The 23,857-nt window shown below is 40.0% G+C and overlaps 2 protein-coding genes across 5 annotated transcripts in view; both read left to right on the top strand.

Moving 5' to 3' along the window:
* The window catches only part of kirrel1a (kirre like nephrin family adhesion molecule 1a), a 33,528-nt gene extending 20,917 nt beyond the window's left edge, over positions 1 to 12,611 (top strand). For 2 of the 4 annotated variants that reach the window (XM_044183114.1, XM_044183116.1), the window contains 7 exons: positions 162 to 288; positions 573 to 673; positions 3,218 to 3,434; positions 4,589 to 4,696; positions 4,976 to 5,103; positions 5,424 to 5,501; positions 9,969 to 12,611. In XM_044183114.1, coding sequence (XP_044039049.1) covers positions 162 to 288; positions 573 to 673; positions 3,218 to 3,434; positions 4,589 to 4,696; positions 4,976 to 5,103; positions 5,424 to 5,501; positions 9,969 to 10,670 — 1,461 coding nt within the window. In that variant the 3' untranslated portion in view covers positions 10,671 to 12,611. Of the gene's footprint in view, positions 1 to 161; positions 289 to 572; positions 674 to 3,217; positions 3,435 to 4,588; positions 4,697 to 4,975; positions 5,104 to 5,387; positions 5,502 to 9,968 lie in introns of all 4 variants that reach the window. The other 2 variants (XM_044183113.1, XM_044183115.1) reach the window with 1 other exon arrangement.
* Positions 12,612 to 13,201: 590 nt separating this feature from the next.
* ndufs2 (NADH:ubiquinone oxidoreductase core subunit S2) lies at positions 13,202 to 23,653 on the top strand. Its single transcript, XM_044183111.1, has 14 exons — positions 13,202 to 13,354; positions 14,454 to 14,557; positions 15,034 to 15,224; positions 15,737 to 15,857; positions 17,897 to 18,009; positions 19,095 to 19,169; positions 19,333 to 19,410; positions 19,530 to 19,615; positions 19,750 to 19,869; positions 21,884 to 22,013; positions 22,399 to 22,494; positions 22,787 to 22,870; positions 23,288 to 23,345; positions 23,454 to 23,653. Exons 1-14 carry the CDS (start codon positions 13,248 to 13,250, stop codon positions 23,489 to 23,491), a joined length of 1,401 nt encoding a protein of 466 aa, XP_044039046.1. The 5' UTR covers positions 13,202 to 13,247; the 3' UTR covers positions 23,492 to 23,653.
* The last annotated feature ends 204 nt before the right edge of the window (positions 23,654 to 23,857 follow it).

Genomic DNA, 23,857 nt, shown 5'->3' with positions numbered 1-23,857 from the left:
CATGATCTATTGCAATAATAAGGTATACAGGTGGAGGTACATTAGTATATTAGCCTTTTATCTACTTATGTACATGTGGGCTTTTATTTTGTTTATCCCCTCCTGCTGTTTAGCAGATTTGCCTTGTTTATATTTGTGTCCTTTTTTTCACTCCTCCACAGGTTCTGAGTAACAGCAACCAGCTGTATCTGAAGTCGGTGAGCCAAGCGGATGCTGGCCAGTATGTATGTAAGGCCATCGTCCCACGGATTGGAGTAGGAGAGACTGAGGTCACGCTCACCGTCAACGGTCAGAAAACATCCACACAATTTAATGTATCACTGCTTGTAGATGCTTTCTAAAAGGTCAGCTTGTCAGTAATTGAAAAAACAAGTTGTATGTCCAAAGTGGTGGCCATTTATTTTTAATACAATTCCTCTTGAACAGGCCTGGTAAGGTCAATGTCTTTAAAAAAGAGAAAAAACCACCAGGCTTGAATATGATTTTGGCAGTTTGTGGTATTTGAAGTGTAATTTCTTTTATTTCTCTCTTTTACACATACTCACATATCCTCTCATTTTTGTCCAATTTAGGTCCTCCCATCATCTCCAGTGATCCAGTCCAGCATGCAGTGAGGGGGGAGAGAGGAGAGGTGAAATGCTACATAGCCAGTACACCTCCGCCAGATAAGATTGTAAGTGAAAAGATAAGAAAATGTGAAAAAACAGTGCTATGAAACATTTCTGGCACCAAACCACCACAATGAAAATGTCCAAATTTTAGCCCAGCATCAATTTTTCAGACAAAAAAAAAGCCAAACAAGGAAAAACTTCAGTCACAAAGAGCACAAAGTTGTACAACGAATAACTAGTCTGACAGTGATTTGTTACTGTACCTTCTTGTTCCTAAATGGCTCCACTCCTGCGAGGTAAATGCTTTTAGACACTGTCCCCTTTTTTCTTTTTGAGTGGTGACTCACCCATAAACTCTCCCAGAATTTTCCTCCATCCCATCACATAAACAAACCAACACTAACACTAAGCCTGTCTGCTTTTAGCTCCTGCGTCAGAAATCAGCCCGGATGCTTGCTCCACTCGGCTGTATCACAGAGACGCAGTAGTAGTAGTTCCTCTGCTCCCCGGCCTCTGTGACTGATCCATCCTGACTCTTAGTGCGCACTCCTAATGCAAGTGGCGGAGGTTGGGACAGAAAAAGATTTATAAAATAAATATAAAGGACTGGAGAGGAACAGTTGTCCCAGTAAACGCCACAGCCAGGAGATTATCCTTCTCTGGAATAAGTGGGCAGATTATGGGAACATGTGGGCTTATGCATAATTAACTTGCCTTAGTACAGTACTTCACTTCTGAATAATACAGTTGCTTTTACTGGCTTTAAAGGTGGAGAATGTGCAAGATTCTCGCCAGCTCATTCACCCCCACCCACCTCCACTTCTGTCTGCAGAAACATACAAACTGTTGCTGGTCTTAGCAAGTAATGCAATGTGTGTGTTTACATGTGAGTGTGCGCTTGATGTAAATTTATGTAGTCTATTTCTGTCATGCCCTTTTGCAGTATGTGTTTGAGTTAGACAGATATATATGGCCAATAATGGCTTTTCACTAAATATCATATCAACCAGATGAAGTACATGAAACCTGTAATCAAATGGTTTACTGATTTAAATGCTGAGTCCCCCCCCCCCTTATTTGAAGTTTTTAAAGAGAAAGTAAAATCACTCTCCTTTAGTGATTCCGTTTAATTTTAATTTTATTATTCTTCAGAGTCACAATAACAACAGAAAACAGAAACACAAATATGGATCAATTAATGAATAAGCAAAACACACACACATACACACACACACACACACACACACACACACACACACACACACACACACACACACACACACACACACACACACACACACACACACACACATACACAAGAATAGTAATACAAATGTTTACACACCGTTTGTGCAACTGGATGAGGGTTTTCCATGAAATCTAATAGGGAACCCCAAACTTTATAGAATTCATTTGAGGTTTTCTTAAAATTATAAATATTTTTATATATGGGACACAACCTAATAAACCACAAAAGGAGTGCAATACACTGCTATTATGGCTGTCCTGAAAGGAATAGTTCAACATTCTGGGTAATAAGCTTATTCACTTTCTTGCCAAGAGTTAGATGAAAAAATCAATACCACTCTCATGTTTCTATGGTAAATATGAAGCTACTGCCAGCAGCCAGTTAGCTTAGCTTAGCACAAAGACTGGGAACAGGAAAACAGCTCTTTGTAAGTTATATATTGTTTGTTTAATCCAAACAAAAACTGATTTGTAAAAATGACATGTTGTTGTTTTATAGGGAGTCACGTGTTAAGAGGTGCTGGTAGAGGGATTTTTGTTACCTTGGGACAGATCCTTGCTAGCTGTTTCCCCCTAAGCTAAGATAACTGGCTGCTGGCTGTAGCTTCATATTTAGTGTGCAGACGTGAGAGTGGTATCAATCTTCTTATCTAACTCTCAGCAAGAAGGCAAATAAGCATATTTCCCAAAATGCTGAACTATTTAAAAACCTTTAGGGCTTTATGTTTGGAAGTATCCATCTGTATGTTCGCTTCAGTTATTGTCGTCAAGGTTTCAACAACATTAGACCTAGGAAATTAAATGGGTGCAGCTCCAAAACATATGCATGAAATTTTCCACTTTGACTTTACATCTAGGACAGCATTAACAATTCTTATACTTTAATGAGTGAAGCATTTGTGGTCTCAGATACACACAAATTAAGTCATAATTGCTTATTTATAAATTTACTTTTAAACAAACATTTATGACTGCTAAAACAAAGTCACCAATTTTCCAGTTAAGATCTTCCTTCCATTTCAGTTATATTCTTCTAAATTAATTCTGCATTTAATGGCTTACTACCATTAATGGCTACCAACCTGCTTTATGACCACCTAATAGACTCATCCATTAGGGTTTGAATAGCAACATATAGTGTTGTGTGATGCATACATGTAGATTAGTTTAAAATCCTGAAAACATGCTCAGCTGCAAGTGTCTAGGTGCAGAAAAATAACTAATACTATCTGATATATTCTGAATGAATAGAATTTTATCACACAACTTACACAAATACATGTAATCCCTCTCAAATAGCGCTTAAATAATTGTGATATAATATGATATGGCCTCCTGTTTGTGTGCGTGTGCTGCAGGTGTGGGCGTGGAAGGAGAACGTGTGGGAGAAGGAGAAGGGGACGCTGCTGGAGAGGTACACGGTGGAGCAGAGCAAACCATCAGCCGAGGGCGGCGGCGTCCTCTCCACCCTCACCATCAACAACGTGATGGAGTCTGACTTCCTGTCCACCTACAACTGTACGGCCTGGAACTCATTTGGCCCCGGCACCATGATCATCGCACTGGAGGAGACTGGTGTGTTTTATAAATTCATTGTTTTTCAAATTCATGAGATAGGGACGAGACAGCATGCAGTGGTTTCATCAGCAAAATAGCAAATGCGAAAACTATTTATTTTAGTTTGTAAAATGCTTGTTTGTAAAAAGTTTACACTGACAAAGTATTACAGCAGGACATACATAGCTTCAAATTAGTTATCACACCATTACTATTTATAAAGTAAAAAAAAAGATGATCCAAAAATAACTTAAAAATAACTATCTGTGCATGTATATAGTGTATCTGCTAAATGAAAAAGAACGGTGTGGCCATATGACGATATATATACCACGATATGATTGTCAACTTGTATTGGACCACTGTAGGCAACGGTGTAGTTTCTAGGTTTCTAACCCTACTTAAGATCATTTTTAGTTTCTCATATTTTCTGTTGTAATACTAATAATAGTATTTGCATCATTATCATATTATGCATTGTCCTTTCAGGCGAAATTCAGGGCAAAAAAGTCTCCAAAGCACTTGCTGCTGCTGCTGCTTAAGCTTGTTGCTTTGAGTGCACGTAACTCAGATGAGTGTATCAACATGTTAATGCACTCTTCTCTCATCTGTACTATGGACAGACAGACAGAGAATAATATTCACTAAGCCCTTAGTAAGACCTCAACCTGAAACAATAAAAGTTAGGGGGACCTGCAGATGCAGAAGTGAAAGAACATCTTTAAACTCAGTAATTGTATGCAAATGTAAGTAGAGAGAATTATAAATTCTCACATCTAATAATTCTTCTTAAACTTAATTTAACTAACAGGTGACATCCAATGCATTATATATATTCATTTATCAGTAAATTACATGATGCTTTGTACTTTGGGACACTGAAAAGACGGATTACTATTTATCTAATGTAGTCTACATTTTACACATCAAATGGACCTGGAAATCTATATATAGCCAACACCAGAATTTAATTTGGACAAAAAGAACTACTACACATTGTCCCAGTAACTGGGGATGGGGCAACTGTGATGTATTTTAGGTTCATGAGATGCATTTGTTGCATTAAAATCTTGATTGTGCCACTATAAACAGACATTTGCATCTCTAACTCAATTAATTCCCCTCTCTCTCTTTGTGTCTCTCTCTTTTTCTCTCTCACCCCCTCATTTCAGAGGAAGTCCCGGTGGGTATAATAGCTGGTGGGACAGTGGGCTCTACCATCCTCTTATTCATCTTTCTGCTGGTCCTCGTTCTTATCTTCTACCGGCAGCGCAAAGGCAGTGAGTCACACACTCCATGTGCTTAACAAAAACAGTATTAAGACCCAATCTGCATGTACAGTTATATTTTTCATGACTTTTTTTTTGAGAATAATGGCTTAAATGCTCATCACTAGACCAAATAACTTGCAGCAAACCAAAGAAAATCAAACACCTGCAACTTCCTCTTCACCATATGGATGGAGGTCCCCTTTGAACTTGCTCCTCCAGCTCATGAAAATACACCAGCCAAGATGCGTGTGTCCAGCTGCATTCGACCTTGCCGTGTTTTTCTTCCAGGTCGACGCGGGGTCACGCTGGGTAAGCCCGATATCAAGGTGGAGACGATAAACAAGGAGACCCACAGCTTAGAGGAGGACTCCGGCAGCGTGTCCACGGCCTCGCGCATGGTCAAGGCCATGTACTCGGTGAGCAGCAGCGGGATATGTGTGCTTGGGCTGGACACTGTTTACACAGCCTGTAGTTGTAGAAAAAACCTCAGATTAACTCAGTAACCTCTCCCTACGGCACACTGTACCTTTTGACTAAAAACAAACTCTATGCTTTCTCGTGTAATCGCTCCTTTTAACACTTTTAATTCCATTTTCTCTTTTCCTGTCATACTCTGTTGCCTCCTTCCCTCTTCTGTTTTGTTATGGCACCTTCTCGCCTCCTTTTTGTTTTTGTTTTGTTTTGTTGTTTGACGGTTTAGTTTCTCCCCTCTGTGTCCTTCTCTCCCTCCAATCAGCCCTTTAAAGATGACATAGAGCTCAAGTCTGACCTCCGCAGCGACACCCTGGACACCCGCCAGGAGTATGACCTAAAGGTGAGCTTACACAGACGCCAGAAACACCCATTTGTATCAAATCGGGAAGAAGAGTGTCTTCAAAATCTAAAGAAAATGACTTTTTTACTACTAAAAGACTCAAAGTACTGAGCATGGTTAAAATCACAGGCACATAAATAGGTAGAAAAACACAGATATATTTAATATGAAGTCAAAATCACCAAAACATTGATAATAGAATGATGCCAAAGTCAGAGTGAGGTCTTGTGGTGTTCATTTTGGAGCAAGGTTTCATTCTAATTATACCTCAAAGGGCTGCATATATCCTAATCATTACTGACATTGTGACTCTGAGTGATGACTTTCATCCAGTGATGTACAGCATTTCTTTTCTTATGGAAGTGATGTCACCCAGAAATAATAATGAGACGAACTACATAATATAACTTTTGGAGTTTTATACTATAAATGAAGCCTAGTTTATTCATATATAATCCCAACTGATCATTGATTGATCTCAAAAATGTTTGTTTCACTTCATTCAGGTGCATTGACAAGTATTGATTTTTCCTTTTAGATAGCAGGTGTTGCCCTAAGTGATAGATCATTGCAACTTCACTACCACTACAAAAGATTTCATTTGATGTTTTATATACGTAAGTGTAATACTTAAGCCTGATAAAGTCCTTCTAAAAGTTGAACTTAGTTAAACTTTTAATAATTCAGTTTGATCATATTGGTCAACCATCATGCTCCTTCAGTCTTCCCCCATCCCAACACAGCAGCCAGACATTGCTTAGCTGGAGATCAAGTGTTCTCTGTAAATAACCAACCTGTTAATAACCAACTGTATAATCTGGGCTGAGGTTTAGTTGGAGACGACAGTCACTGATGCTGCTATACTGTAGCCCAGGCCTATTCAATTGGCGGCCCGCGGGCCACATCCAGCCCAGAAGCAACATCTGAGTGGCCCAGCATACGTGAATCTGATATATGACAAAATAAGTAAACTACATATATAGTGTATGGAAGTAGCTAACGAGTTGCTTCCTTCTCATCTCTGTTGAGAGTTCCACATGCGCAGTAGCGATCAGGCAGGATGTTTACGGATGTAGCGACACCGCCAATCATATCTTTCACACATCAACGTTTTCTCATGTGAGTTCCGACCGGCTTAGTAGCTTTTCAAAACATCTGGCTATTGACAGTCACAAGTAGGGAAGTGCTCGACTGAAAATATGTCTCTGTCAGCCCTGAAACGTAAATTTGACAATGAAACCCGTCAGTTTAACCCTGCCTGGACTGGCAAGTATTTTACCATATGACAGTTTAATGTAATGTTAACACATAAAGCTAAATAGTTTCTTTAAGAATGATAATTAGGTTCTGCCGTAGCATGTTATGTTGTCTTGGTTAATGTCAAGTTGTCATAACATAGACATCTCAAACTATGTCAACTTTCCAAAATGACATAATTGACTGAATGACACTTAATGACAACAGTCAGAAACATTAATAAAGACTCCTTCATGTTTATGATGGTGTCATGTCAGTCTTATGCACACCCCTTCAAATAAAGTGTTACAAAAAAAATCTAAAAAGTAATTTAAAAATTTCATTTTGAACCCTCTAGAGGGTGCACACGTGCATCTGAAGTAGCCAGAAGAAGACAAAGAAAAGGGGTTTGAAAAGACAGCTGGGTTTTGATAGTGGACTGGAAGTCAAAATTCAATGCATGTTTAATGCAATTATAAAGCAACGTGACAGAATCAAATTAGGAAAAGTCACAGTCCATCTAAACTGGATAACAAACTAGTGCTTGGAGCAAAATTTGTACTACTTCTACTTTTTAAATATGAAATGTATCCAAAAGAGTTTTCTTTATAAACAGCTTGCTTTTTTAATTGACATTTTCTTTTCAAATGTAATGTTGTTTTATACCTGTAGCTTAATACACATGTTAAAAACCTCATTAAACATTCACAGTTCACAAGACTGTCAATGGAATGTTTTAATGCTGAATTGTTAATATCCTGCTGGTGTTAAAAGTAGCATTACATGATTTCAGTAGTTGTTGCCCTTTCATTTGACTGTCATGGCCAGGTTTTTTATGCACTGTTATCTTCTATACAGTGCATAAAAGCATAACCAAAGGGGCTGCTGTTTATCTGAATGTTGTTAGCTGGAAAATATGACTTATTAGTTATGACTTACAAATATGACTACAGTCCAGTTAAAACAACTCCACCCCCGCATTGGTACAAAACCCCTTCTCAGTACAGCTGTCTCAAGCCTCAAGAATATTTAGACCTCTTTCTGTCCTCTAGTTTTCTTCTTTCTACAGTGTGTTAGGTTTGTGTTGATGCTTCTCTGGAATCAGCAGCTTTTCCTCTGGGCAACATGTTGTTGGCTATAAGTAAAAAAAAAAAAAAAAAAAAAAAACCCATCAAACTCATTTTTATGATTTCAAGCCAGTCTGTCATTTGGACTAATCAACAAAAACAATTCAGTTCACTGTCTCTTCAGCAGAGGTGTGCTCTACTTCATGCACTGGTTTGTAGGAGACCTTTAAACTTAGTGTTAGTGTTGCACTCAATGTCTGTGAGAATATTGGATTAGGGTATTTGAGACAAAAATATTTTGCAGTACGGTTGGCCTTTCTTTAATTGCTGGAGCTCCTTTGGTCTTCTCTGCCCTTCGCTCTCAGTCCAACTGTGAGGCGACTAGCTTGTTGGCTAAGTTGGCTCACTCACCTTGAAGATATTATATATAAAGACAAAACAGAAAAAAACAACTCAAATTGGAAAGACATTTAAAAAAGATAAAGGACGTTTAGACATACTCTGCCCATTCAGCTGGCATGCATCATTTATACATTTTGACACCGTGGGGCTAGGCGTAGGTGATGAATGTATTTTCACGCGTAAAACTGCCAAAATGTTCTGCTGAAACTCCCCCCCATGAATATTTTGTGAGGGCAGACACACCACCCCTCTAGCTGGAGTGCTGCCTTGGATCACTTTGAAGAAACACAGACATGAATCCACCCCAGGAGGTGGTTAGATCACCCCGACAACAGCCTCAGCCAGACTGTTTTTTTCCTCCCAGCTGCCTGAAGCACCAAAGCAGTGAAACAGAGTTAGTTGGGGGAGGAGTCGCGTATGTGAGAGACAATGAAATGGCAGAATCATGTCAGAAATAATAGTAGAGCAACATTAGAGCATTCAGCAGGGGGTGTAGTGAACAGGGAGAGCATCCTTCCTTCACCCAGACAATCTGGGATCAATGCTGCATATTGGCAGGGATCCAACCTGCTCGAGAAGCCTGGAGTAAAACACAGATAGGCTTAAACTCACGAAAGCTTTGAGAAAAAATTGCTAAATCAGAATTTTTCTTGTTAACCAAAAAATGAAAGCGGTACCCCAGTTCCATCCTACACAATGTAATATTTCAAAGCAGGTTTTGAGTATGTCTTGTGCTCACACTGGAAATGTGACAGAATCAAGTTATACTAAAAAGTCTGTCTACATACCAAAAAATGATTGTGAGTGTGCTGTTTTTGGATCCTATTTACAAAGAAAATGGAGGAGCTGCTCACAGCTGGAAAAATATGTAACAGATCTAGATGTTGGTAAGACTGCTCCTTAAACACCTCAGAAAACAAAAAAATGACTATTAATGACTACTACTTTGTTTTTTTGTTATTTAATGAGTATTGGAACTCCAAATTTGCAGTTTGTTTAATTGATTTGATTGTCTTGTTTTATTATTTGTACTGTAAATTACATTCATTTCTTTTATACTAACCGCAAAAACAGTACACTATGAAATAGAACATACTCTATATACTATTAGTATGTAGTATAAAATTTGACACATCAGATTTATTTTTTTTCACGTCATGCTTCTGTAACTTATATTCAAATCTCATCATTATCCCCCAGGAATATTTATTTAAAGGTCGCAAGAGGTACTAGAGATCAAGATTGCATCCTGTTTACATTTACCAGCACTGTAAAAATAAATATACAGTACATAAAAGATCTTTTGAAAGTTGACATAATTTTAGAGGGTGCTTTAGGATGCCAGACTTGGTGGATTACTCCTACAGTTGAAACAGGTCAGTTGCTCACGCGGTTAGTGTCATTGGAATTTTTGGGGACTTGAGGACTCCATACCTTGATTTGCATACATTTCTGAAAAGGGACTAAGACTGCTGAGTCACAAAATAGAGAGCAAACTGCTCTCACAGCACAATCTTAATGAAGATGGACCTGGATGCTGACCAGCTCGAGACGCGCAGTTCACCCTGACCTCTGACCTTGTACTAGAGAGAGAATTTCTCTTTCAGGAAGGAACATAATATGTTTATTATCGAGCTCTTTTGACTTTAAGAATCTATACACTGGCATATATACATTTTTTTGACAATAACCCTCATTATATCTTTTCTTAATGCCCACTGTGTTTTTGTATCTTGCTGTTTGTCTCTGCGTCTCTCTTCAGGACCCCACCAATGGCTACTACAACGTGCGAGCCTCCACCCACGATGAAGGTCGCCCTGCCTCCCGCTCCACCATGCACTACTCTGACTACCGCTCCCCTGCAGGAACACCAGGGGGAGCTGCATCTATTAGCAGCAGCGCCGGCGGCTCAGGAGCCACGGCCAGCGGAGGAGCCCCTGGTCCCCCTGGCCCCCTCACCTCCCCTGGCCGCCCCCAGGCCTGCTACGACCCCCGGCCCCCCTCCAGACTGTCCCACATCAGCTACGCCCAGTTTAACACCTTCACTCGTGGCGGCCAGAGCCAGCAGCCCCCCGCTAACCCCCCCCCTGTGGCCAGCGACTTCCCGGGGGACTGCAGCCTCCTGGACTCCACTTCCCAGCTGGCCTATGACAACTACGGATACCCTTCGCATTACCAGACCTACCGCATGGGTTTCGCCCCGTCCAGCCTGGCCCCTCTGGAGGCTGGCCCATCCTATGAAATGTACGGGGTGGGATCTGGGGTGGGATCCGGTGTGGGGGGCCCTGGGGTCGGCGTGGGTCCCGTGGGTCCCGTGGGTCCTGTGGTTCCCGGGGGTCCTGCTCCCTCGGGATCAGAGACTGGACTTGGGAAGTACGGCAGCTCCACTCGCTTCTCCTACACCTCGCAACACTCTGACTACTCCCACAGCCGACACACACAGAGGATGCAGACTCACGTGTGAGAGACGCATAAACACCTCACAGTCTTAGCAGAGCATGAGGAAGCATCTTATAAATAGTGTCACACCTAAAAACACACACAATCATAGATTTACACACACATGTTCACACACACTGACACGAACATGCCCTACTGAACACAAACAAGACTACAGAACACAAAAAAACATCACACACACACACACACCCATGCACAGAGTCAGAAGACCATGCCCATGAGACAGGGAGGGTATGAGAAACACACAGAGAGAGAAAAAGAGACGAGTGGAAAAGGAGTTTTAGTGAGACAGGGAAGGGAAATTCCACACAGTTTTGAATTCCCTCACTCCCAATGTGTTTATCCGAGCTCTGAAAGAGCGGACGGCGCAAGTCACAATCAAGACTGGGAAAGAGAGCAAGAACCAGAGAGAGGACGAGAGATCACAGATCTTTGGAGACCTATAGCTTTTGCTATGAACTGACTTTGTAAATGATGGGAGAGAACGTCTTAAGGCAAAACTGACTGACTGTCAAATATGGTACACGCTGATCGGGAGAAACCTCAACCAGTGGAAGTCATTTCTGGCCGCCGTTTTTTAACTTTTTTTGCTGGTTGTCTTATTCAATGATCATAGAGCACATATATATAGTATTCCAAAATGCCCTTCTGTATAGTGGTACATGCCATCATGCCAGGCGGCATGGGGTGGGGTGGGGGGTGTTGGGGCTAGGGTGGGGTTGGGAGGGTTGTCATCATTTTGCACTGCATCAACAGTATTCATGCTTAGACGTCCCTTATCTATATCTGTGTAATGTCTTCTTTTTATTTGCACACCAGACTAGAGCTTTGTATTCTATTTTTTAACATTACAGAATTATTTTTGTCAATGTAAACATGTAATGTGTATGTATGGACCAAAAGTTTGAACGTGAGCGCACATAACTCGAGCGTTTGCCTGGGTGATTCCACTGAGACAGAGTGAAGAGTTGTGCCAACAGCAGAGCCTGAATTCAGGACTCATTTCACATCAGAAGGGTATATCAGTGTATAAAAGAAACCTAGTGCCAAGTGTTCATGTTGTTCTTCACCTTAGACCATGTATATGCAGTAGAAGCTCCTTCTATTGGTGACTGTTGCTTTACAAACCAGGCTCGGGGCCTTGTGTCATTCCCAGATATTTTCATAGGCTGGAGCCTTTTTCTCTGAGCTCTTATCTACAAGCCTGGTGCAGACAGAGAGAAAAAACACAGATGTTGTTGGGTTTAGAACTGAGTGGCCTTATAGGGGAACATGTCGTATATTTCCATTTTGAATCATTCCTCATCGTCTGTCTGCCAAAATGGCCAGAGGAGAATGTGTATGGAGAGGTTCAATGAAGGCTTGTTCACAATATTGACATGTGGTAGTGTATGACTGTGAGTGTGTGGGTGTGCGAGTGTGTGTGAGAGAGAGAAAGAGAGAGTCCAAGAAGGAGTGTGTGGGCGTTGGCGCGAACATTGATTTGTACAGTGTGTTTGTATAGATGTGTAAATGACTGCGTGTGTATGGGAAGCATACTGTAAACATGCAGCGCACGACTCGAGTGTGCGCGCGACTATTGTATGCATGTCAGTGTGTATACAGTATGTATGTGTGTGTCTGTGTGTGTGCATGTCTGTGTCTAAGTGTGCGGGTGTGTGTTTCAGTATATGTCCATATCATTTCTCTCACAATCCTGTTACAGTACTTTTATACCTCTGGTAGGACTGTATCCTGTATTACTGTGTCTTTGAATTTAGAAAAATCCAATGTTTATCTTATTGTACTGTTCTTCGTAGCAGAGAAAACTGTTCAAATGATGTACAATGAACGTTATCAAACTCTCATTTTTTAATTTCATTATCTTCAATATTTTTAAAAAATGGTATGTAATTATTTTTCCACAGTATTACATAAATAAAAGCACTGTTTTTTATAAAACGCAGAGTTTGTCGTCTTTGGGCAAATTCATTATTTTAGATGCACCTGTTGGTATTGGAGCCCAAATTCAGGGTGTACACGCAGCAGTATAGGGTTGAAGGTTTATTAAAAGAATAATAGAATTTTTTAATATACCTTTAATATCATACACTTTGATTGATTTTACCCAGGTTTCTTCATAACAAATTCACAGCATAGGCTCCAAATAGTAATCAGTAAAAACTGGTGTCAGATATATGAGTGCAGGGTCTTTTAAAGATAAAAGTGGGGATTCATTATTTAATAAAAATAATAATAAACATAATAATGTGTGTTTTTTTTCTGCTGGCAATTGTTAGCTTTGCCATTTTGTTAACCTGGTTGTGGTTACAGATATGAAGATTATCATCCTAATTATAAATTATTCCTATATTTATCATATACGTTTACATATATAATTTATAATATTCATAAAAATGAAAAAAACAAACAAACAACAAAACCCCAAAAAGCAACATCGCACATAAACGAGTAGGCTACTTTATGTATGTTGATACATCATACCGATAGGTGGCAGACATGCTATACACCTAATGCGCCTCTAAAACAACTAAAGAAGATAGTCCTTACGTCATTGGCTAGAGGTTGTCTGACAGCCAAGATGGCCGCTACTATGTTGAGGTCGCTTACGAAACTAGGACGTCCTTCAACAAAATTAATATTAAGTAATAATTTGCTGAGCCCCGGCTGTACTGTGCTGCAAAACAGGTAAGATAACAAATACACAGAACGTGGCGCTTCGTGTGACTATGATATTGTCAGCCGTATTAGCTTGAGTTCCACAGAAATATCCACACCGAAAGGCTAATGTTAGCAGGATGCTAAATAAGCCGACTTGGACTCTTCAGAATAATTCGAGTCGTCTGCTACAATTTGCACTTTCTTTCTGGATGAAAAACGTCTTTACAAAGCACGCATATAAGTATTATAGCAATGTCATCCTTAAAGCTCGCGTACGTTACAGGATAGATTAGCTTTCCTTCTGTCTAGTCGTTACCTAAAATGTAACTGTTAGCTGTCGGATTAGCCAACGTGTGTCAGTGTTTACCAAACTGGTTCTATGCATTTTTATGCTCCGTGTAAAGTCAAAATATTTTCCAGATTTTACAAGTATTTTAAACAAAACTGATCAGTTTCTGTTTAAGAGGCTTTAAATTAAACAACAGTTTAGTTAACCAATGTGGAAGAGTAAACATTGTCTGTTTGCAACCATTCTTGCTAAAATCAAGACCTTTTAACTTACTTCACATAAGTAAAGAAAGCATGTGTTTTACAAACTACGTTGAAACCTAAGTTACCAGTCAATAAAATCAGCTTAGAGGTCTCTAAAATGGTCTTCGTTCCTTCATGTGCTGATTATGTAGCACCAAAGTCAAGGGGACTTGAACACATAGGTTTGTTATTGATGTAATCTGATACCGTAGGAGGTCTGCAGTTACTTGAATTAATACTTTTTTATGTTGCCATGTATTATGATGTTGCAACAATTAGCATTAACAAACATATTTTGTTATCCTAACATGAGCTATATCTCTGCTCTGCGTGTTTCCCTCATCTACCAGATCGGATAATCACATGTCAGGTTGGCGAGCACAGTGTAACCTAGATCATCACTCTTTCCAAATTATCCTAAACAAAATTTGATTAAAGCCTCTCTGGCAACATTCAAACAGCCTGAGAGATGGCACCTACCTAGCACATGAATGCTATTTTTGCATCTCTTCAATGATCTGTGTTGGCTAAAAACTGAAGGCCTACTAACAGACCCTTACCTCATATTAAGAATATTTTTTTTATGTTTTCACAGGCAGAAACAATGGCAGCCAGATGTGGAGTGGACAGAGCAGTTTTCTGGGGCAGTGATGTACCCCACTGCCATTAATGAGAAATGGACCCCACCCCCATGGAATGGTATCATCCACACACAGTCACACTTTTAGGGCTACTAGTCAAAGGATTCCTGTTCTCCATTAACTTTTAAGTCTTTACTTATTGAAATCAAACGGCAAACGTAAAATGTTGGGTTGCCAAGCCAGTGTTAAAGTTGACAACATTCTAATATACTTATGAAATACAACATGGCAGACTTTTTTCAGGGATAGAATTGTAAAGTCCTTGATTTATTATTGTTGTCAGTCCACCAACCTTTATTAAGACAGAGACAGGCCCTCATTGGCTGACTTAATATGTGATAAAACTGTTTAAATGACATGAACACCAACTTGATTAGTTTTAATTGTTAACTGTGAAAAGCTGCAATTCTTGCTTTTTTGTAGTTCTTATTTGGTTTAGAAAATTAGATCCTGCAGCAACACCCAGTTTTTAAAATAAATAAATAAAATGAATTCATTTAGCCTGCCCTGTATTGTTTTGTTTTCTTCCCGTAGACAAAGATCCTCCTGCAGAGAAGGATGTGTCCAACCTGACCATCAATTTTGGTCCCCAGCATCCTGCAGCTCACGGTGTGCTGCGTCTAGTCCTGGAGCTCAGCGGAGAGTCCGTCAAGAAATGTGACCCCCACATTGGCCTGCTTCACCGTGGCACAGAGAAGCTCATTGAGTACAAGACCTACCTGCAGGTACTGAACCACTTACAATATCTGTAAATAGTGTTTCTGTATTCTCTAACCCATATTTATTAGGTAGTGATTTGAATAGCTCATACTGTATGTGTACATGTATACAAGGTTGTGAAATCAGGAAGTGTAGAATCCGTGGTGCTCTTCTTGGTTTTAACCAGGCTAAGATACAGAGTAGCTGTGGTGTACTTAAAGTACAGAACAGTAATTTGCAACGAAGCGTATTGCAGAATACCTGTTGTTGTTGTTGTTATTGTGTTTAACACAGGAACATACTGTGGAGAATGAATACTACATGAGCTGGATTTACAGTGTAAACACTAGATGGTGCAAGAGCAGGGGAACACCTCACCCCCTCACTCGAAAATGACAAAATTGAACAAATTGAACATTGACAACAACTGACATGATTAAAGAAAATTTCAGAGGAGCTTTCTCATGTGTCATGTGTTACATTTTTTTTGGAACTCCCTTACCCAGTACACTTCAGTTCCACTTTTTTTATGCTACAGGCTCTGCCCTACTTTGACCGCCTGGACTATGTTTCCATGATGTGTAATGAGCAGGCCTACTCTCTGGCTGTGGAGAAGCTGCTCAACATCCAAGCTCCAGCCCGTGCACAGTGGATCAGAGGTACAGACTAGAAATGGCCAGGGTGTGTGCAGATTCTGCAAAGGCTATTGATTTCAAATCAAATGATTTAAGGCCTTAAAGGGATAGTTCATGTTTTTTGAAGTGGGGTTGTATGAGGTGCTTATCGATAGTCAATGTACTACCTACAGTAGATGGGGGGTCAGCACGCGGCCAGTTTGGAGAAGCAGACAGCTGCTCCGCCACAGACGCTCAGCTCTGTATTGTTGTGAATGGGGATCAACGGTAATATATATTTTAACCGCCAAAAAAGGTCAACCTAAAAAAAATCAATATCAGTTTAAAAGTTACATTCTCACCGGTTTTACGTGCTGTCAGCCAGCCCTTTCCTTTGGCACTGTTGCACTGTATTACGCTGCTCGTAAATCAGCTGTTAAGGTCGTAGTTCGAGTGGTTTATCGGAGAGACAGCAAATACAAGCAAATAAATGAATGAATATGACAGCAACGCAGAAATGCTATTCACTGTGGAGACAAGAGGATACCTTTATGAACCGGAGTATACAGAAGAAGAACTGTTGCAGATGGAGACTGAACGGGCTGAGAGAGAGAGAGAGAGAGAGAGAGAGGGAGAGAGAGACAGAGGGGAAACTTCTGTGGAAACTAGAGGCCGAGCTGGAGGCCGATAGAGAGCCCAAGCAACCTGGTGGTGCAGATGTATAAACTGTGAGCCCATTCCCACGGACCCGGAAAGCTACTGCTGCCATGAGTGGGACTTGGTTACAACACAACTTGAGGATCTTTCTGAATCCGAGGATGCCAGCGCCTCACACCAGCCTGCATCACCAGCCATCCAGAGTTACCTGCCTTATTGACTGCCAGTGTCTTGCGGACGTTCTTCAATTTTCTGAAGATAAATTGGAAAAATGTCCCAGACCAGAAGGGCCTAATGAAGTTTTTAGTTCTCAATACATTTTATTGCATAATGACTGATTATTACAACTAAAGTTTCAAGCTACATTTTCCTTGTCAATGTAGATTACTTGTTAGCTCATTGTATCGGCAAACTAAGCTGAAATCACAAACACTACAGCCATTAGTTTACTGTGGTATGTGTAGCCTACACCTCCTGATGTTGTAGTACACAACTTTACTTGTGTCTGACTGGTAAGGATTACATATCAGCATATATAGTGCTATCTTACCTGATGGCTGGGAACAGCAGTGCTCTTCAGCACTTGTCTGTGTGAAAAATAAACACTGCAACCACAAAATTGTTTCAATCGTACCGGTGTTAATGTCTATTTTCAGCGCAACTAGCCACAGTTGTTAATGCACAATATCATACAATGGAACAGGGTGAAATATATATGGTGACCTAGTCTCTTGGTTTTTTAGAACAGCCCAGAAAACCACAAGCATTTACCATCTTTGAAATATTTATAAAAGTTTGATTGTAGTCTCATCCAGCAACAGCACTTTCTCACTGGCAGCACAGCTGATTTACGAGTGGCGTAATACAGTGTGCTGCGAAGCGCTGGAATTACATAGAGCTGCTATTAGAATTCAGAATATTTAGGCAAATAAATGGTACTGATTTTAAAGTGTTTGGAGGGTGTGACAGGAATGACCCTTTAGAATTACACACACGCCGTTTATTGTAAAGTGATGGCTCTGGCCCCCTGTGTGTGCCAACAACTCAGCATATTAGCTATGTTGTTGCTGTCAGTTACTGTTAATGGTCATGGGGCTGCATCTAATGATAATGGTCTATTGAATATCAAAAAGTAGCAAAAGATGTCCATTTAAATTTCCCAGGATGCAAGGTGACATTTAAATATTTTTTTTGTCTAACAAACAGTCCAGAACCTAAAGATATTCAGTTTACCTTTTTTAAACAAAGAAAAATTGGAAGTCTTCACATTTAAGCAGCTGGAACCAGTGAAATGTTGTTTCACTTGCATGAAAAATGACTTAAAGCTATTAACTGATTTTCAAATATTGTTGCCAATAAATGTTTTGTCATTAAGACCCATCATTTCAGCTTTAAATGGTTGGATGTATTCTTTGTTGTGTTTGCAGTTCTGTACGGAGAGATGACTCGCATCCTGAACCACATCATGGCTATCACCACGCATGCCCTTGATATCGGTGCCATGACCCCCTTCTTCTGGATGTTTGAGGAGAGAGAGAAGGTCAGGAGCACTGCTGCATGATGGCATGCTCAATCCTTTATTATGTCAACTAGCCCAGAATCAGTCTGTCCTGTATTTTTTTTAATTTTTTTTTTAAACTTTGTTTATCTAGAAAAGGTGCTGTTTTCAGACCTGCCTATTCTCACAGTTCCTCAGCAACATTCTTAAGTTTGCTGAATACTGCAAGTCACCCATGACCTTGGAGTTCCTCAAACGATGTAATCATCAAGTCACTGAAAATGAAGCAACTCTGTCGGAGTAAACAGAAAATTTGTCACGGCAGTTTCATAAGTGCCCATTCTACATATACACTCAGTTGCTAATTTATTAGGTACACCTAGCTAAAACTAATGCAGTCTAATACAACAGCCATGCAATAAATGCTACCTTCCTGAAGGTTATAATCAGTTTTTGTTTGGACCTGTTTTAGAGAGGTCTTGGTTTCACTTAATGGTTATTTTGGAGGCTGTAGTTTGTGGTGCTGTTAAATTGTGTTGCATAATACTGAGAGGTGTTTGTAACCAATTTAGATAAATGAGGATAGAGTAAATAATAGAAACACCTCTCAGTATAATGTAATACAAATTCACAATTTTCAATGGTTTTGCAGAGGCGTTGAATCTTCTTGAACTGTTTCAACCAAAACTGAACATTATAACCTTGGGTAGAATTTATTGCATGACTGTTGTCTGAGACTGCATTAGTTATACCTAGCTGTACCCAATAAACTGGCAACTGAGTGTATATTGCAAAGGAGTCACTGATCTTAAGGCCATTACACAGGAACTGATTTGTATCTGATGGCCTCATGAAACATTAATTTTGAAATATTCAGTCAGACACAGCTACTTTGATACCCAGTCAGGTCAAAACAACTTCCAGAATCAGTTTGCCCTTAGATTAAAGGCCTACTCAGATGTCCTGAGAGAACACCACTGAAGCTCTTTTTCTTTTATAGATGGAGACAATTGAGTTAATTATTCAATCCAAAATATAAGACACAGATTACAAACCATTAAGTAAATTATCTTTTTAATGTTGACTACTTGAAGTCATCTAACTTTGTGACCCTCGTTTCCTCTCAGATGTTTGAGTTTTATGAGCGAGTGTCCGGAGCCAGAATGCACGCTGCATACGTCAGACCTGGTGGTGTACATCAGGTGGGAGAGTTCAATCAAATCAATCTTTGGGAAAATTGTGTTTTTGCTACAAAGCGCAACAACAAAGATGTATCAAGCATGTGACATGTAGATCACTTCATCAATCAGATTATGATACACGAGCATGATCGATAAAGTGCTAATGGTCTTAAATGTGTTCCAGGATTTGCCCCTTGGCCTGATGGACGACATCTATCAGTGGTGCAAGAATTTTTCCATTAGAATCGATGAAGTAGAAGAGGTAAATGGCTAGAATTTGTTTTTAATCTCCACAAGCTCTTAACATGGTAAGGCATGATAAGGATGTGGTGCAGATCTACTTATTTGAATGTTCAAATTTGCTGCTTTTCCTCTGCGCAGATGTTGACCAACAATCGTATCTGGAAGAATCGTACTGTGGACATTGGGGTGGTTTCTGCTGAGGAGGCCCTCAACTATGGCTTCAGGTAACCCAACTCCCTTCAGTTGCCTTTAATAAAATGTGAGTAAAATTTAGAAAGCTGCCCAGATGAAAACATTGTTCGAAAAGCAGAAATGTGTATAAACTGATATTTATAACCTCTCCTCATCTGTCCAACAGTGGAGTGATGCTGCGAGGGTCGGGCATCAAGTGGGACCTGAGAAAGTCTCAGCCTTACGACAAGTATGACGAAGTGGAGTTTGACGTCCCTATTGGAAGCAAGGGAGACTGCTATGACAGGTAAAAGATTAGCAAATGGCTGTAGTTATTATTTAACGGTGCCCTCAGTTCCATTTTCCTGTCCACTTTTCTATCTCAAATCAGGGGCCCGTTTCACCAAATTTGCAAGATGCAAGCTGCGACTTGTAACATGAGATCATTTCCTCTTGTGTCAATTTGAACACATTTATTAACTCCCCGTACTTTAAACCCCATGCATGAGCATGCAGAAAGGCTGTAAGACTCTCAAATTTATCTGCAGTGTGCGAATAACACATCCTTTGTGAAATGGGACACTGGCACAATTTGCGATCTGCGTGCAAGCGCCTTTAGCAAATCCCATTTGTGAAACGGGCCCCAGTTTTTCAAGCACTAGTCCATGTCGCTTACTTGAACACGTCAGTGACAAGATAGATAATGAGACATCATTTAAACATTAAACATTCAATCTAGCACTGTGTTTATTAGAAAAGATTTTATGGCATTAGTGGACAACCATATGTACATAAATTGTAGTTTATATGCAGACACAATTGGAGCCTGTACTACGAAGCAGGATTTGGGGGTAGCGAGGTAACTTCAGGTTTAACCCTGGGTTTTCAGTCTTACGATGGTGGTTCACGTCTTACCGGGGTAGATCGCCACGGTAACTTATGCTGAACACCTAACCTGCTCCGGAGCAGGTTATGTTGGAGATAACAGATCAACGCGTATAAAAGCACCGCCTATATATGCTTCTGACCAATCAATTCTCTTGGAAAATTGCATCCCCATTCAGAAGATCATGTGAAGTTCGTGCGTTGAATAAAAAAGACAACTTGGTGAGAGGGCAAGAGTGTTCAGAGGCCGACAAAACCCTTGTGCTTTGTATCCCGATCACATCCTACAACAGAGGCTGATTGAAGCACTAAAGCCTTGTACTTGTTGCACACATAAGATATGAAAGTAAGCGTACTCACCGCTTTGAATTATGTTTTTATATTTATCTTTTATTGGCTCCGAAGTCCGTTTCACACTGCTCGGGTTGCAGCTCAAAGAATAAGGCTTAAATGATCATACACCCCATAAGAATACATCTAAGCAAAAGAGTTACATTATACTTTATTCTTGATGCTGCACTTAAGTCTCGCTCTGTTTTAAGTTTCAATTCAGCCATTGTCTTTACCCTTTATCCTTTTTGGTTTTTAATCATCCATTGTGTTTTAAGTTTTATTCCTCTTTTATCCCCTATGCCTGCCTGTTTATTCATACATTACTGTTTTTATATTTTTATTATTTTATTGTTGTGTTTTATGTGTAAAGCACTTTGTAACGCTGGTTTTGAAAAGTGATATACAAATAAACTTAATAATAATAAAAATAATAATAATTATTATTATTATTATTATTATTATTATTATTATTATTATTATTATTATATGTAATTATAGTCAGATCTTGTGCCCTAATGACGGGGCAGTGAAATTATAAGCTTATTCATTTAGGCATTCACACAGTCGTCAGCTGTCCTTCCAGCATTTGGCAGCTGCAGCTGTGTTGCTTTCAGCCTGGAATATGTGTTTAACTTCTTCGTTTTTGTCTAATATTAAGCTATAGTTTGCTCTTCATTTGTAAAGTATGCCGCTCTGCTGCCAGTAGACTTGTCCGTGTTTGCGACTGGTCATATGCTGCAAACGCCGCCACTTTCATGTGAACGCGTTCATAACTAGATTGGGAAACCCTGGGTTGACTTACTGAGTTGATAACCACCGTCATGTGACCGCTTATCCTCACTGCGTTTGTTAGGGCTAGTGAAGCCAGATAACAGAACGATATCCTGGCTATGTTGAACTTGCTTTTTAGTATAGGCCCCTGGTAGTGTGAGCTTAATGCTGCTGGGTAAAGATTTTGAATGAGGCAGCCCAGGCACTGCCTTCTATCCAGCACAGCTCCCTGTGTAATCACAGAGGCTGAGAAATTTATCACACAGCCTGAGAAATCAGCATCCGTTGCTTACCGCTGTTTTTTTCTGTGTCTGTCTGTGTGTGTGGTCCAGGTATCTGTGCAGAGTGGAGGAGATGAGGCAGTCCCTGAGGATCATGCACCAGGCGCTTAACAAGATGCCAGAAGGAGAGATAAAGGTGGATGATGCCAAGGTTGCCCCACCCAAGAGGTCTGAGATGAAGGTGAGCTGAGTAGAGAACCTTCCTCTTTTCCTTTCATCCTGTGAGATGTTTTTATAACGCCTGCAGGCTATTAAATCTTGAAAATGTTAATGTACTTTTTTCCTGCCTGGATTTTCCTCTGCGCTTTATCACTTCTGTGTTTTTAATTAAATTTCAGTGGTGTCACTAATTTGTCTCCACAGTACCCTCTGTACAGAATTAGACCAGTTCTGCTGTAAAATGCACTTTAATTTGGCTGCCCTCAAGGCTTGAGTTCACCTCAGTTCACCTCAGTGTTAGAACTTTCAGTGTAACAATTTTACATTTCAGTCAACATATGCAGATTCGACATCATTATCAAAACAGCTGCTGAGACATAACATGTTTTATGTGCTCCTTGTCCTAGATGTCCATGGAGTCTCTGATCCACCATTTTAAACTGTACACAGAAGGCTACCAGGTCCCCCCAGGGGCCACATACACAGCTGTGGAGGCACCCAAGGTGAGACCACTCATAATGTGTATATTTGGACAAGTTGTACAGTTCGGTATAAAATTGCCTTTCTGCTATTTTACTCTGACTAGCCCCATAAGTAAAATGATCTGTAGATGCCCTAATAGACTGCCCACAGGTCAAGTTTACCATTTTAACCTTTTTAAGTGTACAACTCTGTAGATCCTTAGTATACTTTAGGTTTTTAATTAATTGGGACGCCTTTGTAGGCCTTTAGGGACTTGTTGTGATGTAATATGTTTACTAGAGTGTATTTATGTGTGTGTCCTCTCACTTGCAGGGAGAGTTTGGTGTTTATTTGGTATCAGACGGCTCCAGCAGACCCTATCGCTGCAAGATCAAAGCTCCTGGATTTGCTCACTTGGTGCGCACTTAAAACTTCACAAGACACTGTGAAATATTAAACACACCGGGTATCAATTATTCAGCACGTTTAACGGCTTGTCCTTAAGGCTACTTTTAGTTCATTAAGTACATTTTATAAAGTACTATAGAACCATTTTAAAAGTGTACAGAAACCCCCCTCTCCCTCCTTCCTGCTCATCTCTTAGCTCATGGGTACATGAACTGCTGTTTAACGTAGCCATTTGAATTTTGGTCTTCAAGGATAAAAATGTCTTTAAAGTTGCATAAACAAACTATTAGAGTAGTTAGTGTGTTAACTTCAGGCTATAATCTCATGAATTATGAATATTCACTTTTATATGAGCTCATCTGCCCTGAATAGTGGTAGCTTGTCTTCAGTTATTCTGAATCTTAATAAATGTTTTCTTCTTTCTAGGCTGGTCTGGATAAAATGGCCAAAGGACACATGCTAGCTGATGTGGTGGCCATTATTGGTAAGAAAGTGATTATTGTTCAAGAATCCAACTTCAGAAGGGCAAAAATTTGTAAAAAGCTTTTTTATGAATGCACTGAGCCTTTTCTTCTTTTTCTTCTTCTGACAGGTACACAGGACATAGTGTTTGGCGAGGTTGACCGTTAACATGTTGCTAATGTGTTGGTTCCCTGAAGAGAAACGTTCACACGTCTTAGTCATGTTCTCTTCCTGTTCACTATTCGCTGTAGTGAGGCTTTTGACAGATGACTGCTTATAATCATTAATGTACAATGTCCAAATAAACCTAATAAATATTTTATGACTGAACAGCAAAGTAGTGAGTTGTATTTCTCTCTGTCACATTGCAATATGGTGATTTTCGGAGGCATGTATAAGATCTTAAACTCTTTTGTTTTTCAAATGCTCCATTTCCTTGACTTGTCTGAAAACATATATTAAACATTACAGCAGAGACCAAAAGGCTCAAGTGTATGTCCTTCCTCTGGTTTGGTGTTAAAGGGGGTGTGGTTT

This window comes from Siniperca chuatsi, linkage group LG22 (assembly GCF_020085105.1).
Source record: "Siniperca chuatsi isolate FFG_IHB_CAS linkage group LG22, ASM2008510v1, whole genome shotgun sequence".
Classification (NCBI taxonomy): Eukaryota; Metazoa; Chordata; class Actinopteri; order Centrarchiformes; family Sinipercidae; genus Siniperca; species Siniperca chuatsi.
Note: the sequence above shows the minus strand (reverse complement) of the source record. Positions and strands in the feature narration are given on the sequence as shown.

Excerpts from the sequence above, each read along its gene's own strand:
- ndufs2 (XM_044183111.1), top strand. The coding sequence starts at position 13,248 with ATGGCCGCTACTATGTTGAGGTCGCTTACGAAACTAGGACGTCCTTCA. Across the intron at positions 19,616-19,749 it reads GCCCTCAACTATGGCTTCAG|TGGAGTGATGCTGCGAGGGT; the intron begins GTAACCCAACTC and ends TCTGTCCAACAG. Across the intron at positions 22,871-23,287 it reads CTCCTGGATTTGCTCACTTG|GCTGGTCTGGATAAAATGGC; the intron begins GTGCGCACTTAA and ends TCTTCTTTCTAG.